The sequence below is a fragment of the Thalia democratica genome, chromosome 5, assembly GCF_965202585.1.
Source record: "Thalia democratica chromosome 5, ktThaDemo2.hap1.1, whole genome shotgun sequence".
Lineage (NCBI taxonomy): Eukaryota > Metazoa > Chordata > Thaliacea > Salpida > Salpidae > Thalia > Thalia democratica.
This window is the reverse complement of record NC_139169.1, coordinates 61,423,099-61,443,243: the sequence shown is the minus strand read 5'-3', so window position 1 is coordinate 61,443,243 and position 20,145 is coordinate 61,423,099. Positions and strand designations below refer to the sequence as shown.

General features: G+C 25.7%; 1 protein-coding gene across 1 annotated transcript; it reads left to right on the top strand.

Annotated features, from left to right (window-relative positions):
* Positions 1-566: 566 nt before the first annotated feature.
* LOC145835886 (DNA-dependent metalloprotease SPRTN-like) lies at positions 567-5,421 on the top strand. The gene is made up of 6 exons (XM_082943637.1): positions 567-805; positions 2,726-2,834; positions 2,996-3,115; positions 3,358-3,488; positions 3,897-3,997; positions 4,771-5,421. The coding sequence occupies exons 1-6, from the start codon at positions 567-569 to the stop codon at positions 5,382-5,384; spliced, it is 1,314 nt and encodes a 437-aa protein (XP_082799763.1). The 3' UTR covers positions 5,385-5,421.
* The last annotated feature ends 14,724 nt before the right edge of the window (positions 5,422-20,145 follow it).

The following is a 20,145-nucleotide window of genomic DNA, read 5'->3' as shown; positions in this document are numbered from 1 at the left end:
TTTTAATCAGAAAATCTTTCTAGTGAGAAATGGCTTATTAACAGTTGAGAAAACTTTCAATCTATAATAAAAGTGCAAAATGTTTATGTATAATAAAACCATTTTTTATTCTGGTATTATAACTTTAAAATCTGTTTTAAAGTTATTTATTTTTTTCTTATGTTCAATTTATAAGTTAATTATCATTATAATTAATACTTGTAATTAGTTTTAAGTGACTGGATACAAGTACGTCTCTAATTTAAAAATATAATATTATTTTTTTTAGGATAAATATTTTTTCCTACTGAAGTGTTATATTTAACTTCTGTTTATTAATATTATTAAGTTGGAAGGAATAAAAGTTTAAGTTAAAAAACCACAATATGTGTAATAATACTTAAAATATTTGTGTAAAAAGTTGTAAAAATATGGTTTTACCAAGTAAGTTGTTAGGTTAAAAAAAATTATATAAACAATTTTCACGAAATTGAGTAACATAAAATAATTGTATTTCGAGTTGTTATATTTATAGTTAAATTTTATTGACAAAGGTCTACTTAATTTTACACTTCTAATTAAGTAAAATGGAAATGGACGAAGACTTGAGCTTGGCAATCGCACTTTCACTGCAAGACAATCCTCCGCACAAAAGTAATGAAGAAGATAAAAAGGATTCACATCGCCAAATGAGCGTGGTTGATCCGCTATGGGAAACAATAGATCCCAACCCCTGCATTTTCAACCTGTTCATTCAGTTCAACAAGGAATATTTTTGGGGAAGGCTTGACATGGTTGAAGTGAAGTGGAGCCCTCAAATGACTTTGTGAGTTAAAAAAATTGAGTTATGTAGTCTTTTGAGTTTTTAATTAGTTAATTATAGTTTTAATGCTAATCCTCATAGTTGAAAAATCGAATTATTTTTATTCGTTTCTGTAGCAAAATTCTGTGTTTGATTTAAGTAACTTAAAATTGGAAAAGTTTCAATGTTTTAATTATTTTTATTACTCCAAATGAAATTTGTTTCAACATAAAGTTTTCTTTATTTTTAATTTTTAAAGTTCTATTATTTAAATATTTCAAGTATATCATTAATATCTTACAAAACTTTTAGGTACTTTCTAATAATAAAAATATAAAAAGTTTTACTAGTTATAAAGTTTTAGAATTATTAAAAGTTTATGTACCGTAGTTTCTATAGGAAAATAATTAAAAAACTAAAATTATCTTAAAAACAAAACAAAAAAGCTGTTGTATGCTATAAGCCAGTATTTGTCAAAGTGTGTATAAATTTTTTATATGCCTAGTAATTTTAATGAGTAGTAAAATTATTTCTAAAATAAGTACGTTGTTTATAGATTAGTTGTTAAACATTTTTGGTATGGTACTTTCAAAAAATTATAATTTGTGCAAAAAGAAGATTTACTTTAACTTAACCTTACTATTAGTCAAGATTGAGTAACTTTTGAGCATTTCCCTCTAATAAACATTAATGAGGTTTATCATTTTTAAAATATATATGTTTTTACAATTATATTATGAAGCCTTCTATATGTTTTTTCTAATAATTAAACTTGAAAACATGATTTAGGTTTATATTACAGTTCTGTGTTAGGCAAACATTGATTTTTTTATTTTATTTAGAAAAGTAAAGTAATGATGTCATAATACTTTTTAACAATTCAACTTAATTTGAACTTTTCTGAGTTATTTTACTTTGCATATTTTTAGCTAAAATTAGCTTTACAAAGCTACTTTGCTGCTATTTTGTACAACATTTTTTAGCACAATAGAATTAAGTTTTTTGTGCTAGAGTAATTTTCATACACTTTTTTTATAAAAGCGTTTTTATATCTTTTCTTTGTTTAATTTGTGAATTACGTATTTTTCTTTTTTTATACTTTCTTTTCGACTAGATAGAAGTTGTTGTTCTCTTTTTATTAGTGTTATTTAAAAAAAAATTATCACTATAAACAAGTTTGAAACCAATATACTATTTTATTTTACTTGCCAACAGCTTAATATTTTTGTAAAAAAAAAGAATTCCATTGTTTTTTAAATATAAAAGCTGTTCTGTTTGTGTACTGAAAACTGCAAGATGTAATGTGTAGAATAAGATTTGTTTTTATTTTTTCAACAGATTATTTCAGGACTTCAATCATTTTTTAGCTAAGTGTTTCATATCTGATTAGTATTTATATTTACTTCAAAATTAATAGTCAATCGAACATATTAATCTCGAAAACTAATTTAATTTCTAAAATAAAAGATAGTGAATTTTTGTTTTGTTTTATTAGTATTTTTACATAATTTCTGTTGTACTATCTGTTCTATAATTTCTGTTGTACTTATTAGCAAACCTTATTATTAAAAACTAATATATTACACATTTATTTAAATGATATTACAACTAAATATGAATTAGTAGATATAATATTTATATATTTTCATTTAAAATAACTTTTTGCGCATACTTGAATCAAATATTTGTTTTCATTGATTTTAGCTAAAGTTATACGATGTAAGTAATTGCCATCAACAAGTTATTAGTTTAATTTTTTGTTAATCAATAGTTTTAACTAAGTTTAAGTGTTACGTCTAGCCACATCTAGTTCTAAAACTTTTTTATTTTGAATTTGGTGCTCAGGTTGTTTACTTATGACAATTTAGCTTATTTTTTCAAATGATTTCGAATTAATACAAAGCTATTAAACTAATTTATTTTAATTTTATTTTAATATTAAAGATGCGCTGGAGTGTGCTCATACCAAGGAAGAGGAGGCTTATGTTCGGTCAGGTTGAGCAAACCTCTGCTGCAATTCCGACCTAGAAAGGATCTCGTTGAAACTTTACTTGTTAGTTTGTTTGTTAAAGTTGAGAAGTTATGGCCGGATCAGGCGTTTGGTGGAAACTAAGATACATTTAATAGCAAACAACGTTTTATCATGTATAAATATTTTTATCACTGTTACAAATTTGTAGTTTATAGTTCCAACATTTTTAATTTTTTACCCAGCACGAGATGATACACGCGTACTTGTTTGTGACTCACAACAACAAAGATCATGACGATCACGGCACTGAGTTTCACAAGCACATGTTCAGAATTAACAAGCGATCTGGTTCAAACATTACGGTCTGTTCTTTAGTCTTGTATGATACAATTTTCCGTGAAACTTTTGTTAAAGTATGTAAATTCTAACTGAACATTTTTACACTTGTGTTTATAAAAATAATCAAAAATAATCAGAATGTTATTTATAAAAAGTTTTAAGAAATTTTTAAAGAACTCAGCTAAAATTTAAATGCTGATACAGTTAGGATTTTATTTTATGTCTCATATTAGTTTTTCAAGGTTTTGATTTAAAACAACAACAGGTGTATCACAGTTTTCACGACGAGGTAGCGGCACTTCGCAAGCACTGGTGGAGATGCGATGGTCCGTGCAGAAACAAAAGACCTTTCTATGGGTGGGTCAAGCGCGCTAAAAACAGAGCTCCCAGCAAAAAGTAATTGCTTTGTTTTTATTTAGTTTACTATTTTTTAAAGTAGAGCAACGGTTTTTCAAGCTTTAAATCTATGTATAGTAAATTACTTGATAATAAGTTTTATGCACACTAGACTACAAAAAGATATATCATCGTTAAGAAAAAAAAATACTAATGTGTTGATTCTCATAAAGTATAAATAGTGTGTTAAGAAATTTTTATTTATAATTAGCTTTTTATATGCGAAAAAATATCATTGAAAAAGTATGTTTTAACTTAAACAAAATTTATGTGAACAGTAAAATAGTTTATATGCATACTAGTGTGCACTGCACACCGCAGAGACCACTAGAGTAGAGAGCAATTAAGTTTTAATAAATTAATGTTTTTTCAAAAACAGTTTTCAAATATTTTTTTAAACAAATACAGTGATAGATGGTGGGCAGCGCATCAATTGAGTTGCGGAGGAAGTTTTATCAAAGTGAAAGAACCTGAAGGTTACCAAGATAAAAAGAACAAGAAAACTAAAAGTTTGTTTTTGTTAAATTTTTTTGATACTTTTGATGTAGTGTCATTTGTTTGCATACTAATTTAAAACAACTTTTTGTTATTGTTTATAAGTTTTTTAAACAAGCTGCAGAAGTATGGGCTGTTCTAAAGCTATCAAAATCTTAATGAGATACAAGCAGAATTTTTGTATTTTGAGAAACAATTTGTTTCAACCAAGTTTTTAAATTTTACTGACAGAGCATGATTCAAATAAATGAACAAAATACAGGTAAAAGTGATAAGGTATAAGAATTCTTTATTATAAATTACTCATTGTGCTCAGTGTTGTTTTGTTGCTTTTCAAATTTCATAGATGCATAAGTATATATAATCAAATGTTTGTACGTATATAAACAAGTAGCTTCTAAAATTATAACTTTAGAAGTTAAGTTGTAAAACTAGTTTGGTTTTTAAAATTAAAAACTTAATTCACTATTTTTGTAAAAAAAAAAAAAATCGTTTAAAAAAATGATTGAAAAAAAGTGATTTAGTGTTTTTATCATTTGACTTCTTTTATCTTCTTAATGCACAATATATACAATTAAAAATGTAAATGTTGATTATTCTCTTCCTGAAAAGATTGTTAACATTATTAGTTTCTGTCACAACTAGATAAATTACATTGTTTACATTAAATAAATTCGCTTAGTACTTGAAAAATAAAAACATCCGGCTTTTAAAAGATTAAATTCACTAAATTTTTGATACCATACTTATTAATCACGAGCCTTTAAAACTTAAAAAAAATATGCAGAACAGAAAGCAATAGAAGCCGGAGTGGGCAAAAGCGGGAAGCAAATATCTGAAATATTTTCACCGCGACTCCAAATGAAAATAGTCAACGGAGTGCTCACCAAAACCAAAATACCAGTTGACACGAAAAACACGAAACAAAAATCCCCCGTCAACAACAAACGCAAAAACCCAATTTCGACAAAACAAAATGATGCCAGAGAAAAGTTGAAAACGAACGCTGATAAGACAAGCGAAACTCATTCATCAAAAAATTCCCCTCAAACGAAACCGCATGTGCCGACCAAAGTGGTCGTGGCCGGCAGCGGCGCCAGAGTGTATTTTTCGAGCAGCGATGACGAGGACCTGGTTCTGTCGCAAGCCCTGGACAGGTTCGAGTCGCGACCGAAGCCGGGCAAATTGCAAAAAGTTAATAGTCCAAACTGTGCGTTTGAAGTTGGTGGCGGTAAAAAAGGTGGGAGGCTGGTGGGAAGTTCAAAGGAGTTTGTCAGGAAAGTTGGGTGCGACCCCAACCTTGCCGCCAAGATACCCGAGTTTTGCGCCGGAGTTGACAATTTAACAGGTCTGAAGCCGGTTGCTGATGACAAAATGCTCATTAAAAATCTTTTGAAGTGACATAATTATCTTCTATTAGGTGCCTTATCAATTTATATAGCCAGTTAATACTATAAAAATGGGTATTAGTATTATGCTGAGTGATTTAGTTTAATTGATTTTGTTTTTGTCTGCCTTTATTTTTACGACTTGTAATTTGACTAGTACTTGTTATAAGTTACAATTATAGTCTTTATAAAAAATTGTTAGATTTTGATTTTCATTTAGTCTAAGCTTCTTTTAGTTCCTTACAATGTGTTGTGTACGAATACTAGCCATTATTAGTTGACGCATTTCCTTTTTTATAATTTGCTTGCTTAAAGAACTTACAAGCTAAAAGTATACTTACTGTGAAAAAAGTTGAAAATTATTTTACTTAAACCTAATGTGCGAAATATTTTACGTTTTGATTACTTTAATTAAATTAAATTTCAAACTTATATAGGCATACATAGGAAACTAAAATAGGCAAAACAAACTTAATAGGCAAAAATATATACTTTTGCTCACCTAATATTGAATAGTTTATATATATATATATAACTGTTTTACTTTATGTTTCAAATTTTCATTGAGATACACTAAAACATATAAATCGTTATGTATGAAGTAGCTCATCTAAAAATTATTTAGCTGCAAAAGTTGTTTTAATGGTATTCAACATTTAATTCTAATAGTTTCGTAAAAACTTACAAAATACTAAGCGAGTTTTTGAGTAATTATATGTTTGTAGCTTATGATAAGTTAACAATTTTAAAATAAATTTTAAATAAAATGAAAGTTTTATCCGGAAAAAGTGTTGTAGCTTTAAATTTGAATCTTTTTCCTGATAATTTTAACCTTTTGTTCTATTTTGTTTAAATAAATAAATTAATTATTATAATTTTAGACAAATAGTTAATAAAAAAAACTTTACTCATAAATTTGTTAAAAAGTATATTAAAAAAGTAATCATTATCGTGTTCATTATTTGTTAAACTTTAACTGCTTATAGATAGAAAGATAGTCTATTAACATTTTGAATTTTTTTTTACACAACTATTTGTTTACAAAGAATCTGGGTGTAAAACTTTTACTACGACTTTAGTTTAGATTTATTTGTAATTTAGACTTGTACATTTTTTTGAAACAAATGTTTTTCTAATAGTGAATTATTCACAAGTATTTAAAATATGTTTAAGCTCATTAAAAATAACAATTAATGAATCAATTTATATCTTATAATATTGCATAAAAAATAACTTTAAAAACTAATATGTTTCTTAAACATTCTAACAAGAATGTTTAAAGTAAATCTGGTAGAGAGGAATATATAAAATGTATATTTTGTGTGAGCAGGGTCGCAAAAAACTTAACTAGTTTGATGTTCTACAAATCTCTGACTAATTAGGCTAGCATTGTTTTCGTTTGAAAAAATAGGTTGGTTTTAAGGTTTTTTAGAAGTCAGACTATTTTTTTATTAAATTTCTAATTACTTTTCAATGTTATAATTTAAAGTAAGTTAATTTTCTGTAAATCCATATTTGTTGGTTTCACTGTGATGATTTTAATAAATTTAAATTTACAATATAATACAAAGAAATATGATAAAAAATTTTCTTGTATCAATGTAGAATGAGGCGTAAACTAAGTATTTAACCTGAACTGTAAAGGCATGTATGTGTAAATGTACATTAAATTGTATATTGTACAGTCATGCTCTAAGTAATTAAATATTAATTAAATACAAACCGAAGGCATTGGCTCCCAACATCTTAAATGTTTTGTGCACATTTGAAAACTTTTATTGCTAAAAAAGGTTCAGTGGTCTTTATAGCTGCAATATGTAAAGTTAAAAAAACAGTTTAAAACACTTTAATAAAAAAATATTTTAGCCAATTGAAAGCGTTTAAAGTTCGCAGCTGACAGTAGTTTGATTGCTGCCAAAACAATAATCATGAAATTGTAATGCTATGTTTTAAGGGCAGTTTTGAGAGTTATTTGCACATTTTTAACAGAACATCTTCTACAGTCTTTCTTTAATAAGTAAAGTAACAACTAAATGGAAACTTAGTCAACAAAAATAATATAGTTGCAAAAAATTACAAATTCACACATATAGTTAAGTTAAAGAAACAAAGCTTGGAACTATTTTCTCACTATACAGTGTTGGTCGTGTCCTGAAAAAAGTTCACTCCAAAACAATTTTACAAAAAGCCCCAATTTTTTTTTGTACTAGCTGTTTTCAAAGTTTCTGGAGATTAGTTTTTTTAAAAGTTTAGTTGAAAATTATAAAATATGAAAGAAATAACAAAATTTCTCTAAAAAAAAATTTTTCAACTTTTTAAAAACATACAGTTTATTTAAAGCTCAAAAAATGAGCAAGTATAGATTAACTTAATAAAACAAAAAATAATGCTTCAAACAAGCTAAACTGCAACAAAAAGTAAATTTTTCTGAACACTTCGTTGTTTATAAATAAACAAAGGTTATAAAGTATTTAGAAATAGAGTTAGTAATTAAATAATACAGTCTTAGATAGGTGTTTGCAATTGGTTTCATTTTAATACATCATGCAAATATTAAATAAAACGTATTAGCTATGTGACATTTACGAAAGTATTAATTAGAATTTCAGGCTTATAACAAAAACGCTAATGAAGTTGAAAAAGGTTAACAAATGAAATTTAAGTTTTCTGTGGTTTGATTTCCGTCGTGTTACTTAAATATTTATTTTTATAAGTGTTTTGTTGTTATAACTTTATTAATTACGATTAAAATAAAACTATTCTTAAATGAAGTGGATTTATTTTTTCACAAATATCATAGAATAGCATAACTGAACTGAGAAACAAATAAAATCCAACATAAATAACATATAAAAAATAATTTTTAACTTGTAAACATAAAAGTTGTAAAAAAAAAAATTAAGTTAATTACGTTCATAAAATAACCATACGTTGTTTTAACTTTTTTTTGGGGGGGTTTTATGTTATCTAATTGGTCTAAACCACATCCATCGATGACATGTTTAGTTTTTCAGGTTTGCAACATTGCACACGTGAACTTTGATAAAAACGTCGTAAGGACAACCACAAAAAACTGCTAATTTGCTGCCCACGGTTCCACACACACTCTAAAAGTGTTTACTTCACACGGTAGCTTGAGACTAAGCATTGTTTGAAGTACTGTCATACACCTCGAAGCACAATCTTTGCAATCAGCCCACCGCAAAAAGTTTGTTACCGATTGTTAACTGAAGGATGCTAACTTCTTCTTTTGTTCATTTCAGGTAAAATGGTCCGTTTGTTTTCATAATGAGCAAATGATTTTACTGATTTCAAACTTTCTTTGTAAGTACCTCCTCCGGTAACCACAATTTAACCTTCGAACACTGAACAGATTGCTTCACGCCTTTTCTCGTGTAAATTTCCAATTTGACGCCAATAGTTTATTTTTTTATCATACATATGACATTGTTTCGTAATTTTAATTTGTAATTTCTTGTTTTAGCCATAAAACCAATAACATAGATATAACTCATAAATTGACAAACACTAAAATATTCTTGTTGGTTGTCAATAAGCTGCAGTTCTGTACAGATTTTAGTTTTTTCAGAAAAAACCTCGAATTTTGTGTAAATTCTTTTTATTGATTGGAAGTCTACAATTTGATCAAAAGCGTAAACTTCAGAATTAATAATTACAGTTTTTCCTAAATAACTTAGTGGTGACATCAAACTGCGTTCAACAGAAGTTTTAAAACCAGGACAACTTATGATAACAACATTATTTGTAAAATTGTTTCCTGTTCCAATAACGGTTATTTCAAATTCATCCTGATTGCAATAACGATTTTCATACAAAACTAAAGACTTTACACCAGGAATCATCACTTCTTATCTGCCAGTTTGAAAAGCTAAAAAACGATAATCTGCACTATACAATATGTTAATATTTTAACACTTCAATAACCGTAGGAAGGATGTTAGGATGAACATAAGATTTTTTTATACCTAAAAGTATTTTATTGCATTTTTTCTTTCTTTTAAAATATTAGTTCAATAAGTAAACTAATAAAAGTGTTACACCAGTTAGCTTAAAAGTTAGACTTTAAGTAGAGTTATATAGCTCTGTTATATAACTTAGTAGTTTCCTTCAATTTGATATGCATAGTCTCTTACCATTGTCTAAAAAATTAAAAGTTTTAAGTCAATTCCAACTTTTTAAATAATTTAACCTTAAATAATTATTGAATACAAACTCTTTAATAACAAGTTAAAAAGTGAAAGGTTGCACTAAAACTAAATTGTTGTTTAAAATAGGTATTACTTAAGTTTAAGCATTTTTTGAACACTTTGTTTTAAAATCAGTATGTTTTCAAAATCATTTACAGTTTAAAAGATTTTTTTTAGGAAGTTAACGTAAGTCAGCTTTATAAAAAAAAAATATAAATGCTGTACTATTCAAAAAATAAATTTCACCACTTTAAAACCACTAAATTAAAAGACCTTTATTAATGATTTAAAAGATGTTAATATGTAATAAATTGCAAAAACTTTATAAAATCGCTTTTTTATTTTTTTAATGTTTAATTATTATTCGGCTAATACATAAGTATATGTATATATACACAATTTCTACCAAATAGTAATAAAGCTACACATAGTTCATTTAGTTGCCTGTTTTGAAGTAAGTTATTATTTAAAGATATGAATTCAAAAAGTTATTAAATTTAAAAAGCTAATTAGTAATACATTTACTTAATCAACTTAAGTTTTAAAATTTTAATGTCTAAACAATGTTTCGCTCGTTTGAAACAACACAAACGGAGATGCTCACTTAAATAATAAACTTTGTAATTTATTTTTTATACAAACATGCAAGAAAACGTTAGGCTAAATATGAAACAAAACTGGCATCTATAAGTTAAAACAAATAAAACTTAAAGCTTAAAACTATCAACTTAGCAAAATTGTAATATTAACAGGTGAACTCGTGTTAAGGTTGCTTTGACAAAAAAAGAAAAAAATAATTATCATCCTTATTATTAAGTCGTGAACTTTTGTTGTAATCTCTAAAGTGAAAAGCACACATTTACTTAATCAATAATTATCAAAATCAAACCAAATGAATTATATTTATTGTTTGATCAATATTTGAATATTTTGAATTATGATTTTTTAAACAAAAACTTAGCATTATACGTTTGTGTTCGAACTATTCAAAAACTACTTGTTTTATCATTTTAATTTAGCTAGAAAAAAGCTATGTCACCGGTTTTATTATTGTTAATTAAACGATAAAAAAGCGCTCAAAAAGTTTGGTCCAAGGACCTGGTGTACAAAGGAACCTTTCGGATATCGAGTCGTAAACCAAATTAAATGTAATTTAATATATATTTATTAAAATTATATATCAAATTGATTTTTATATTAAGTATATAATATATAAAAGAAACCACATGATAATTACACCACATAATAAAAGAATGAAACAAATTTCAATATATTTGAAAATAACTTGAATATAGTTGTATTTGTGTAGCATTTTTCACAGTTTTAATTAATTAAAAGTTTTTTCTTAATGATTTTTAGTAGTTACTTACCAAGAAAAGGCATTTTTGGTTCTTTTAACTGTTCCACGCCATAGTTTTTAAGAATGAAATTTTTTAAAAACTACGTAAAATGATTATACAACAAACAGAAAACCTGAAAATATGAAATAAAAAATTTCGTTTTATTTTGACTAAGTTTATTTATTAACTAAGCAATAATTAAATAAATATTATAATTAACGCACTGTCAAAACGGTAGAACTTGTCAAAAAACTATAAGACATTTTTGAATAGGATACCTTGTCAATTTACCTGTTGTTCATTTAAAGTATTATTTATTAAACGACAAAAATAAAAGCTCTCAAAATATTTGGTCATAGGACCTGGTGCACTAAAACCTTTAGATTATCGTCAATAGTTATGAGTTAGACTGCTGATAAAAAACTATTCTATTTGTTTTATTTTTATTATTTTTAGTTATCAATGTATAAATGAATACTTAAACTCAATTGAACTATAAAACTTTTTTTTTGTAAAAAAACAAACATTGAAAATTTTATCTTGGTACTATTTTTTATAAAAAAAAGTACATAAATTACTTATTTTAAAAACTTGCAAAAACTATCAAAAATTTTGTTCAGTTGTTCATCCAAAAGGCTTTCAAAATCTAACCTTAGTGTAATATTTAAAAAATATGGTAAAAATAGTGTAATCATAAAGAGTTAATTATAAAAGAAAGTCTAAATAAAGTTTTTATTTGCAAAATAAATAACAATTCAAAGATTTAAAGTTCAGTTTAAGGTAGAATTAGTAGACTAAAATATTTGTTTTAAAACAGAATTTGTAAGTGAAAGTTTACAAAAACACAAAAAATAAAACACACAAATTCGGCTCTCAAGCTTTATAACATTGCAAATTTCGAGTTAATTTTTTGTGTTTCTCGCTCCAAAAAAATAATCTTCAATGTAGTTTACACCTACTCGACTGAAATTGTTCACAGATGCGTGTTTGATCTCAATTAGCTTCTACTTGCCATTAAAATAAGTTTAAATTGAAAACATATTTAATCATTGAAATACACTATATAAGACCATTTTCATTCGCTGTTTCTAGCTTTTTTCATTTTAGATGTATTATATAATTAATAAAACAAGCCTCAGTGAGATAAATTACAATAAAAACCTTGTAACATGCATTTGAAACAGTTTTGAGATGTATTAAATGCTTAACAAGGAGTTACAAATAAATTGAATGGTTACGTCGTAAGTCTGCTACCTTTGTAAAAAAAGGTAAATTTTCAACACTAAATGATTTTTTTAACTTAGAGTTGTGCTTTTTCAATGTGAAATAGAAAAACCTTTAAAGATTACCTTGCAAAAAGCTAAGCTTCAAGTAGCTATAACTTATAATTAAGTAAATTACACTACACAAGATTTTTGGAAAACTTCAATTGAATTTTAAGTATTTCAAGATAGTACGAAAACTTTTTCACAGGCGTTAATTGACTCACGCAGTTGCTCTATAAACTGATACTAGACATAACAATTAATTAACACTTAAAATAAAATTCAAAGTATTTTATATTAAAACAGACTTTCATGCTTATAATAAGTTACTTAATTAATTAATTTAGAAAACTAACCTTGGCAGTTTATATCAAATTACATTTATAAACTTAATAAAAAAACAAATTATTTTCTTAAATTTAATTTTATTAAAGAAACATCAATAATTAACAATATAATAAAACTTGAAAAGAACTTAGAAATAAATACATTAGTAAAATTCGTGTTATTATAAATTTGTATTATAAAAACAATAAGTAAAAAGTATAACGTTTTAGTTTGGTTTTTGTGAGATTTAGCAAAAACTAGATATGCCTTATTTTTATAAAGTTTGAACTAGTATAACGTATTGTTTAAAATATTTACTTAAAATCGCAAAGTTTAACTTTAGTTTTCATTTTTGTATACAAGGCTAAAAGTATAAATGTAACACATTAAAACAGAAGACATATACTTTACAATTTTAAGTGCAAGTATAAAATGTTTATCAAGTTGTTTAATTGCAGATTTAAACAAAATAAGCATCGCTTTTAAAAAACTGTGGTTTGTAGTAACATATGTTTGTTATGCAATGGCATTTGCTGTACTACGATAGTAGTTTTATAACATTTTTTCAAATAAAACTACTATTTTAAACCATATGGTTATATCCTATCAAAATAAAATTAATTATACTACTTTTTGTGACTTTTTTTTCATTATTTTCACAATAGTTACATAAACTTCGATTTGGAATTTAAGCTACAGGAGTTAAATTTTGTTGAGTACAACTTTCTTATTAGATAAAATTTTCAAATATGCACTCTAAGGTTTTACTTACTAACTAAATAATTAGTACTTAAGTTCGTAAAATAAGAAACTTTTTTAGTCGGGTAGTTGTAAAACCACCAATAATTGTTTTTTGGTAGGTAATACACTATTGATCTATTTATTTTAAGTGTAACTTATTATTTACATATCTGATTAAATGTAGCTAAAAAGATTCCATACATACAGTAAAGCTTATTTTGTTGTTTAAAATATGTTAAACTTTTGTTTACTTTATACAACTAAGATTTTGCAAAGTTGTTATTGAAACTCTGTTTTTTTTTAATGATTAAGTATTGTTTGTAGAGTGCAATTTTTCTGTTCTAAAAGGTACCAAAGGAGAACCGGGCTTGTTTAGTTTTGATGGTATTCCCGGTTGTGAAGGTGTTTATGGACAAAAAAAAGTTTATCTAATTAGTTAAATACTTTGCTTTTATGCACCTGAAATTCATACTTTTTACCCATCGATAAACAGGTAGAGAGAAAAGAGAATGACAATCGATATGTCTCAGGTTAGAAAAATGCTCGAAGTAGCGATGAAAAGTTATTTCTCTGAAAGCAATACTTGTAAGTTTAAATAAACGTAATGTTTACTTTTATGGCTTTGCTATGCTCACAAGATCGTATTACAGTTATTTTATGATAAAATTTTGTTTATAATTTAAGAAATTTTTACAATTCCAAATTTGTGTTTGTTTAAACCACAGTTTATTTTTATAAGCTTTAATAACACTTGCTATTTTAAACTATTTTTACGCTTCTCTGTTTAACAAAGTTCTTATTTTATGGCTTTTAGTCTCAAAGAAAATATATCAAATTTTAGTTTTTTGATAAAATAAGTCTATAGTAAAAACAAATACGTTTATAAATTTTATTTAAAATGTTTGTAGTTAATATCATTTGTAGATGAGAAAGAAATTTGTGAATGTACTTCAGTTTAGTATTGTTTAGTTTTTTACTATACTTACTTAAAACTATGTGTGCTTAGTTAAACAGGTTTACATAATTGTAGTGAAAGTATTGAAAAGTCTACTAAAGATCTAGTTTATTAAATATTTTCGGGTTATACAAAACATTTATTAATTTCATAAGCCATTTTTTTTTTTGCTTTTAATTGATTAGTAAAGCAAAAATGAATACAATGAAGAACAGAAGACCATTAAAATGACAACTTAAAATAAGTAAAAAAAGAAAACTGCAACCATGTTTCGTTAGGTTTTCAAATCTCAAGCATAAAGAATAAAAAAACTGCTTACATTAATTTTTTTAATGAGGAAAAACTACAGATTTAAGTATAACAAGTTCATTTGTTAATAAAAATGAAATTTATTAATGGCCTATGATGATAAAGTTATTTAAAAGTAACGTATGTTTTTAGCACCAAACTGTGTATGTATAAAATGAGAAAAATAAAATAAAATAAGTAGTATTCGAGTTTAACTATATTATAACAAACTTAGTTTTGTATAAGGCAAAAATAAACTGATTATAAAACTTATCCAATGAGTGTTATTTAGATGAAAAATATAAAATAATAATATTTATTAAAAAATTTGTTTTATGAATTATGAGTTTTAACTAATGATATTTGTTTAGTTTATTTGTTTAGTGCAAGTTTATTGTCAATACGATGGGTCAAGGCATCAAAATCTAGGCCACTTAAACAGAATGACACATAGCGAAGAGATGAAAAATAAAAATAACACACAAAGTTCATTTTGTTAAAAAATATATATAATTTAATTCTAAATTTATAGATTATTCGAAAAGCCAAATTTTTAACACACAAGATTATACTTATTAACTTATTTACGTTTTGATGTACAAGGTTTTTGTAAGTAATTTAATCATTGTTATTTTCAATGATCGGTTAGATCCAACAATAGTAAAAAGAATTACACAATTTTCAATTTAAGCATCAACTTCTAGCTTCTCACCAATAGAACCTCTTTTCTGCAAATTTCATAAAAACATACTGGGACGCTCAAGTCTTTCATTCAGCGATTTTGTTGCCAAATTCAGCATCTTAGTGAATCACTAACTTCTAACATCAAAATATGATCAATTTTATCCAAGTCATTTAGGATTAGAACACACTAGAATTTCAAAAAACAAAACAGCTATAAAAGTTTAAGACACTTTTTTTTCTTCAACAAACGTCAACCAGATATACCGCTCATGAATATCAACATTTGTTTCTGCCCATTTGTTAAACCGATTGTTTCTTCATTTACTTATATCACCTTGCCAAGGCATAATCAATACAATTGAAAACGTACAATTTCAGAATTAAGGTACAGAAAGTTGTGAAAAAAAATATCAAGTACTTAAATACATTGACTAACAACAAAAATAAAAAACTCAAAGCCCTAAGCACATTAAGAATAAACTAGCCAGATAAGTATTCATAGAACACATTGAAAAAAGGACTCAGCATTTATAGAGGAAAGGCGCTTCTAATAAAATCGAACTATGGATTAATCTAAATTTTAACATAAAATCAACGGTTGAAAAAAATTGCTCATGAATTTTACTAACAAACATTTTACTTTAATCAATTTTTTATGACTTTAGTCGAAATTCTTTAACTTCCATGCAAGAAACTTATTCATTTGAAAGTTTGTTCTATATTTCAACTGACTTATAAAAATAGACTATGCCAAGCATCATTATATAATAATGTTGTATGTAAGTTTTTTTTTGCTGTTTCTCTAAAAAGTAATTGTTTTTACAAGATTCAAAAATTGATTGTTTATTATTTGTAGTTTTACCACTAATTAGTTTCAAAAAGTATTGAGGTCAAACTCAAGTCTTCTGTATTCTAAAGACTTAATATTAAGTTTTGTTAGTCTATCAAGGTAAGAAGTATAAGAAATATTGCAGCGGTTGAAGATTAATCTGGAATATTTTATTTGGACGGATTTTATATGGTTAATATCTTTTTTAAAGTACGGAGACCAGATTGGTGTGTCATATTCCAACTTAGGACGAATGTATGCGAGAAACAACTTGTTAATTTTGTATTTGAGTTATCTGTTTTCTTTTTTTTATTTAATAGTTGTTTATTAGTTTTATTTAAACTTCGAATAACTCGGCGACTTGTAATTTTCAAGTACAATTTTTAAACATGTTTTTATAGACAGCAAGTTCATTAAAACTTGATGTTGTCAAAAACCGATGCAGGTAGTATAATTTTAAATAATAAAACCGCTGTAAGTATTTTTGTGTGTCTCTATACTAAATAGTGGTAATAAAAGGTATACGTCAAACATATAAGCATGCTTTATAATCGTCTTAAAATTATAGACTCTTTTTTATCATAAAATATTAGTATTATGTTGGTAAACTTTGTTATCATAAGTGGAAAACAGTGTTTATAATTGGGATTTATTTAGACTTTTGAATTATTAAAATTCTGTGCCACGCACTTTATCATGTATGAAAAGCTTATTCAAGTATAAAATGAAAAATGTTTATAAATTAGCTTAAAGTTTGAACAGCTTTGAGATAGTTTTTGAAAATTTAATGATAAGTTGTTTGCGTTTCCGCTTAATTGAGGCAACTTTTTTTGGACTAAAGATAAAAAATTCTTCTATATATTTTTGAAATAGTATCAAGTAAGTTTAAAGTAATTTTTTGTTGTATTTTTTCTGGGTGGGTGTCACTTTTGCACGGAGGGTCACTTTTGCACGAGGGGACACTTTTGCACGGAGGGTCACTTTTGCACGTGGGGACACTTTTGCACGAGGGAAACTTTTGCACGGCGACATTTTTTCACGATGACAATTTTTTACTGTATCATTGTTGCACAACGATACTTTTGCACAACGTCACATTTTTACGATGAAATTTTTGCACAGCAACTTTTTCGCACGATGACTTTTTTGCACAGAACATCAATTTTGCATTTTGGTAAAACGATTTTTAGCTAGTAAAAAATCTGTAAATAAAAAGAAACTGAAGACTAAAATTTTATAACATACTTATATTAAAGGCAAAAAATGTAAAACGTTTAAACGGCAAATGTTAAACAGTAAAAGTTAATGTTAGAAACAAACTAACGAACGGATAAAATAAAATTACTTTTAAAAGATTCATACCAGGAAAAAAAAAATTAATTTATTAAGAAACTAGGATAAAAAAATATTTTAAGTGTAAGTAAATTGTTCTTGTTTATTTTGAACTTTAATATATTAATTAACAACTTTGCCTTTTTATATATTTTACTAAACGGTTGAAAGTTTATTGTCCATGTTATGGACCTAGGCATCAAAACCTAGACCACTTAAACTGAAAGACACATAAAGAAAAAATAAAGTTAACACAAATAGTTTATTTATTAAAATAAAGATAAAAAATAATTTGATATAAAATTTATAGGTTAACTAAAAAGCAAAATTTTTACCACAAAATTATAATTATTTACGCTTTGATGTAGAACGATCAACATCAAGTATTTAAATGCATTGACTAACAACAAAATAAAAACCTAACGCTCCAAGGACATTAACAATAGACTGGTAAGATAAATAATCATAGAATACATTGAAAAATGATTCATTGTTAATAGAGTAAAGGTGATGTTAATAAAATTGAACTATAAGCTAAGCAAAATATTTAAATTAAATCAACGGTTGATAAAAATTACTTATTAATTTTACTAACACAAATATAATTCAGATAAAACTTTTTTAACTTTAATCGAAATTCTTTAAATATTTTGCAAAAAACTAATTCATTTGGTAGTTTGTTCCATATTTCAACTGACCGATAAAAAAAAAAGAATTCTGCCAAGCCTTATTATTGAAATATTGCAGCGGTTGAAGAATAATATGGCATATTTTCTTTGAACATAAGTTCAAACTTCCAAATGTTACTCTCTAAATGATCATGCAACATTGTAGTAATGAAATAATCCAAGTTTAAATCATGAAAAATGCGCTATTTTATTGTTCTTTTTATTCTCACGCTAAATTTAAAAAAATAAATAAATAAACATCAAAAAGAATCTAAAATGCATTTACGCTTCATAAATTAATAAACTCTTTTTTTTTAATTTAACAATTGTTTAAAATTAAAATAGATTAAAAATATTTGTTTTACCACTATATAATGTTAATTTTAACATCAAAATAATATAAGTAAAAAATAATACCCAAGACTTGTGTTTTAAAACCTTACTAAACTAAGTCTATCTTTATGTTTAAAAATTAACGAGATTGAGATTATTTTTGTTTAAAGTATTCAAAATTGTTTTTATTTAAAATTAGAAAATGTTTATTCATCTAATTTATTTAAGTTAAGATTATAAATATGAATTTATGAATTGTGGTACGTTATTATATTGTTTTACGTGAAACTTAAAATTAAAACTTTTATTTAAGAACTTTATTTAAACATTGACGAGGTCTTTGACTAAAACTTAGTTGTAAAATAAATTCTTGAAAGAATAAGTTTATAAAAACTCTACATTAAAATTTCATTAAAAAACTACCTTGTTTTATTCATTCAAAACAACTTGCGTTTAAAAGCGAATATTACTTAAGTTAACAAAAAATAAATATATAGTCTTTTTAAGTTTTTATTTTGGAAAATAAAAATTAGAAGCGTGCAAAAGTGAAATTCCGTTCAAAATTGACTGATTAATTAAAATTTTCGCACTTCATAAGTATATCCGTGAAAATATAACGCTGTGCAAAAGTGAACCTATGCAAAAATTTCGCCATGCAAATATAACGTCGTGAAAAAGTTTTTACGTGTAAAAATGTCGCCGTGCAAAAATGACGCGGTGCAAAAAAGATCCTGCGTGCAAAAGTGATGACCGTGCAAAAGTGTCCCCTCGTGCAAAAGTGACCCTCCGTGCAAAAGAGTCGCCGTGTAAAAGTGTCCTCTCGTGCTAGAGTGACGCTCGTTCAAAAGAGTCGCCGTGCAAAAGTGTCCCCTCGTGCAAAAGTGACCCGTTCTAATTTTTTCTTGTAGTTGAATAAAGTTTTGTACTTGACTGTGGTATTTAGAGCTTAGAAAAAAACTTTAAACAATTAAATGGAAAATAAATAACATCTTTTATAATGGAAAATCTAAATATATATTAATTTTTCCAAAACTAGTTTGCTATTTAATATCTAATAGACAAAATAAGGAAAGCTTAAATATGCAAAAATTTTGAAATAAACAATTGTTTAGTTTTATGCTAGTTAAATATCAAGTTTCGGTATACAGTAACCTCTCGCATCTTTACGCACTCGTGACGTTACGCACTCTCGTTTAGTTACGCATTTTAGAATTCTAAAAACTTAAAAAGTATTTTTTTTAAATATTACACAAATTAGGTTTATTATATATTTTTAATTAAAAGTATGTTTTTAAATGCTAGCTCACCTCTCTATAAATTTAGACTTTGTAAACTTATGTTCCTTGACTAATTGAAAAACATATAGTTGTTAGTATATCAGCAATTTTGTTAATAATAAGAAATTAAGTTAAAATTCTAAAAGAAATATGACTGTGTTAAATAATGAAAGTATAATGAAATAATGAAATTTTAAAACACAAATAAATAATACAGCACTCTTGCCCTGTATATGAACAAACATCTAAAAAATAAATCAAATAAAACTTCCTAGTAAAAAGTAGCAGTGATACTTAATAAATAAAGAGCTTACACTTAAAACAAATCTCAATTGTTTTTTTATTAAAAATATCACTAATTTTCATTTGACGCTTTTTTTTTTAGTTTAAGTTTATCTTCTGTAACACAGCAAGCGTTGAAATTTTTCGCACGTTGCCTTCAATTCTTCATAATGGTCACCAGTACTGTTAATCCAACATTTTTCTTATATTTTATTTATTTTTGTTTAAAAGAAGAAATCCGTTAC

Excerpts from the sequence above, each read along its gene's own strand:
- LOC145835886 (XM_082943637.1), top strand. The coding sequence starts at position 567 with ATGGAAATGGACGAAGACTTGAGCTTGGCAATCGCACTTTCACTGCAA. Across the intron at positions 2,835-2,995 it reads ATCTCGTTGAAACTTTACTT|CACGAGATGATACACGCGTA; the intron begins GTTAGTTTGTTT and ends TTTTTTACCCAG. Across the intron at positions 3,998-4,770 it reads AAAGAACAAGAAAACTAAAA|AACAGAAAGCAATAGAAGCC; the intron begins GTTTGTTTTTGT and ends AAAAATATGCAG.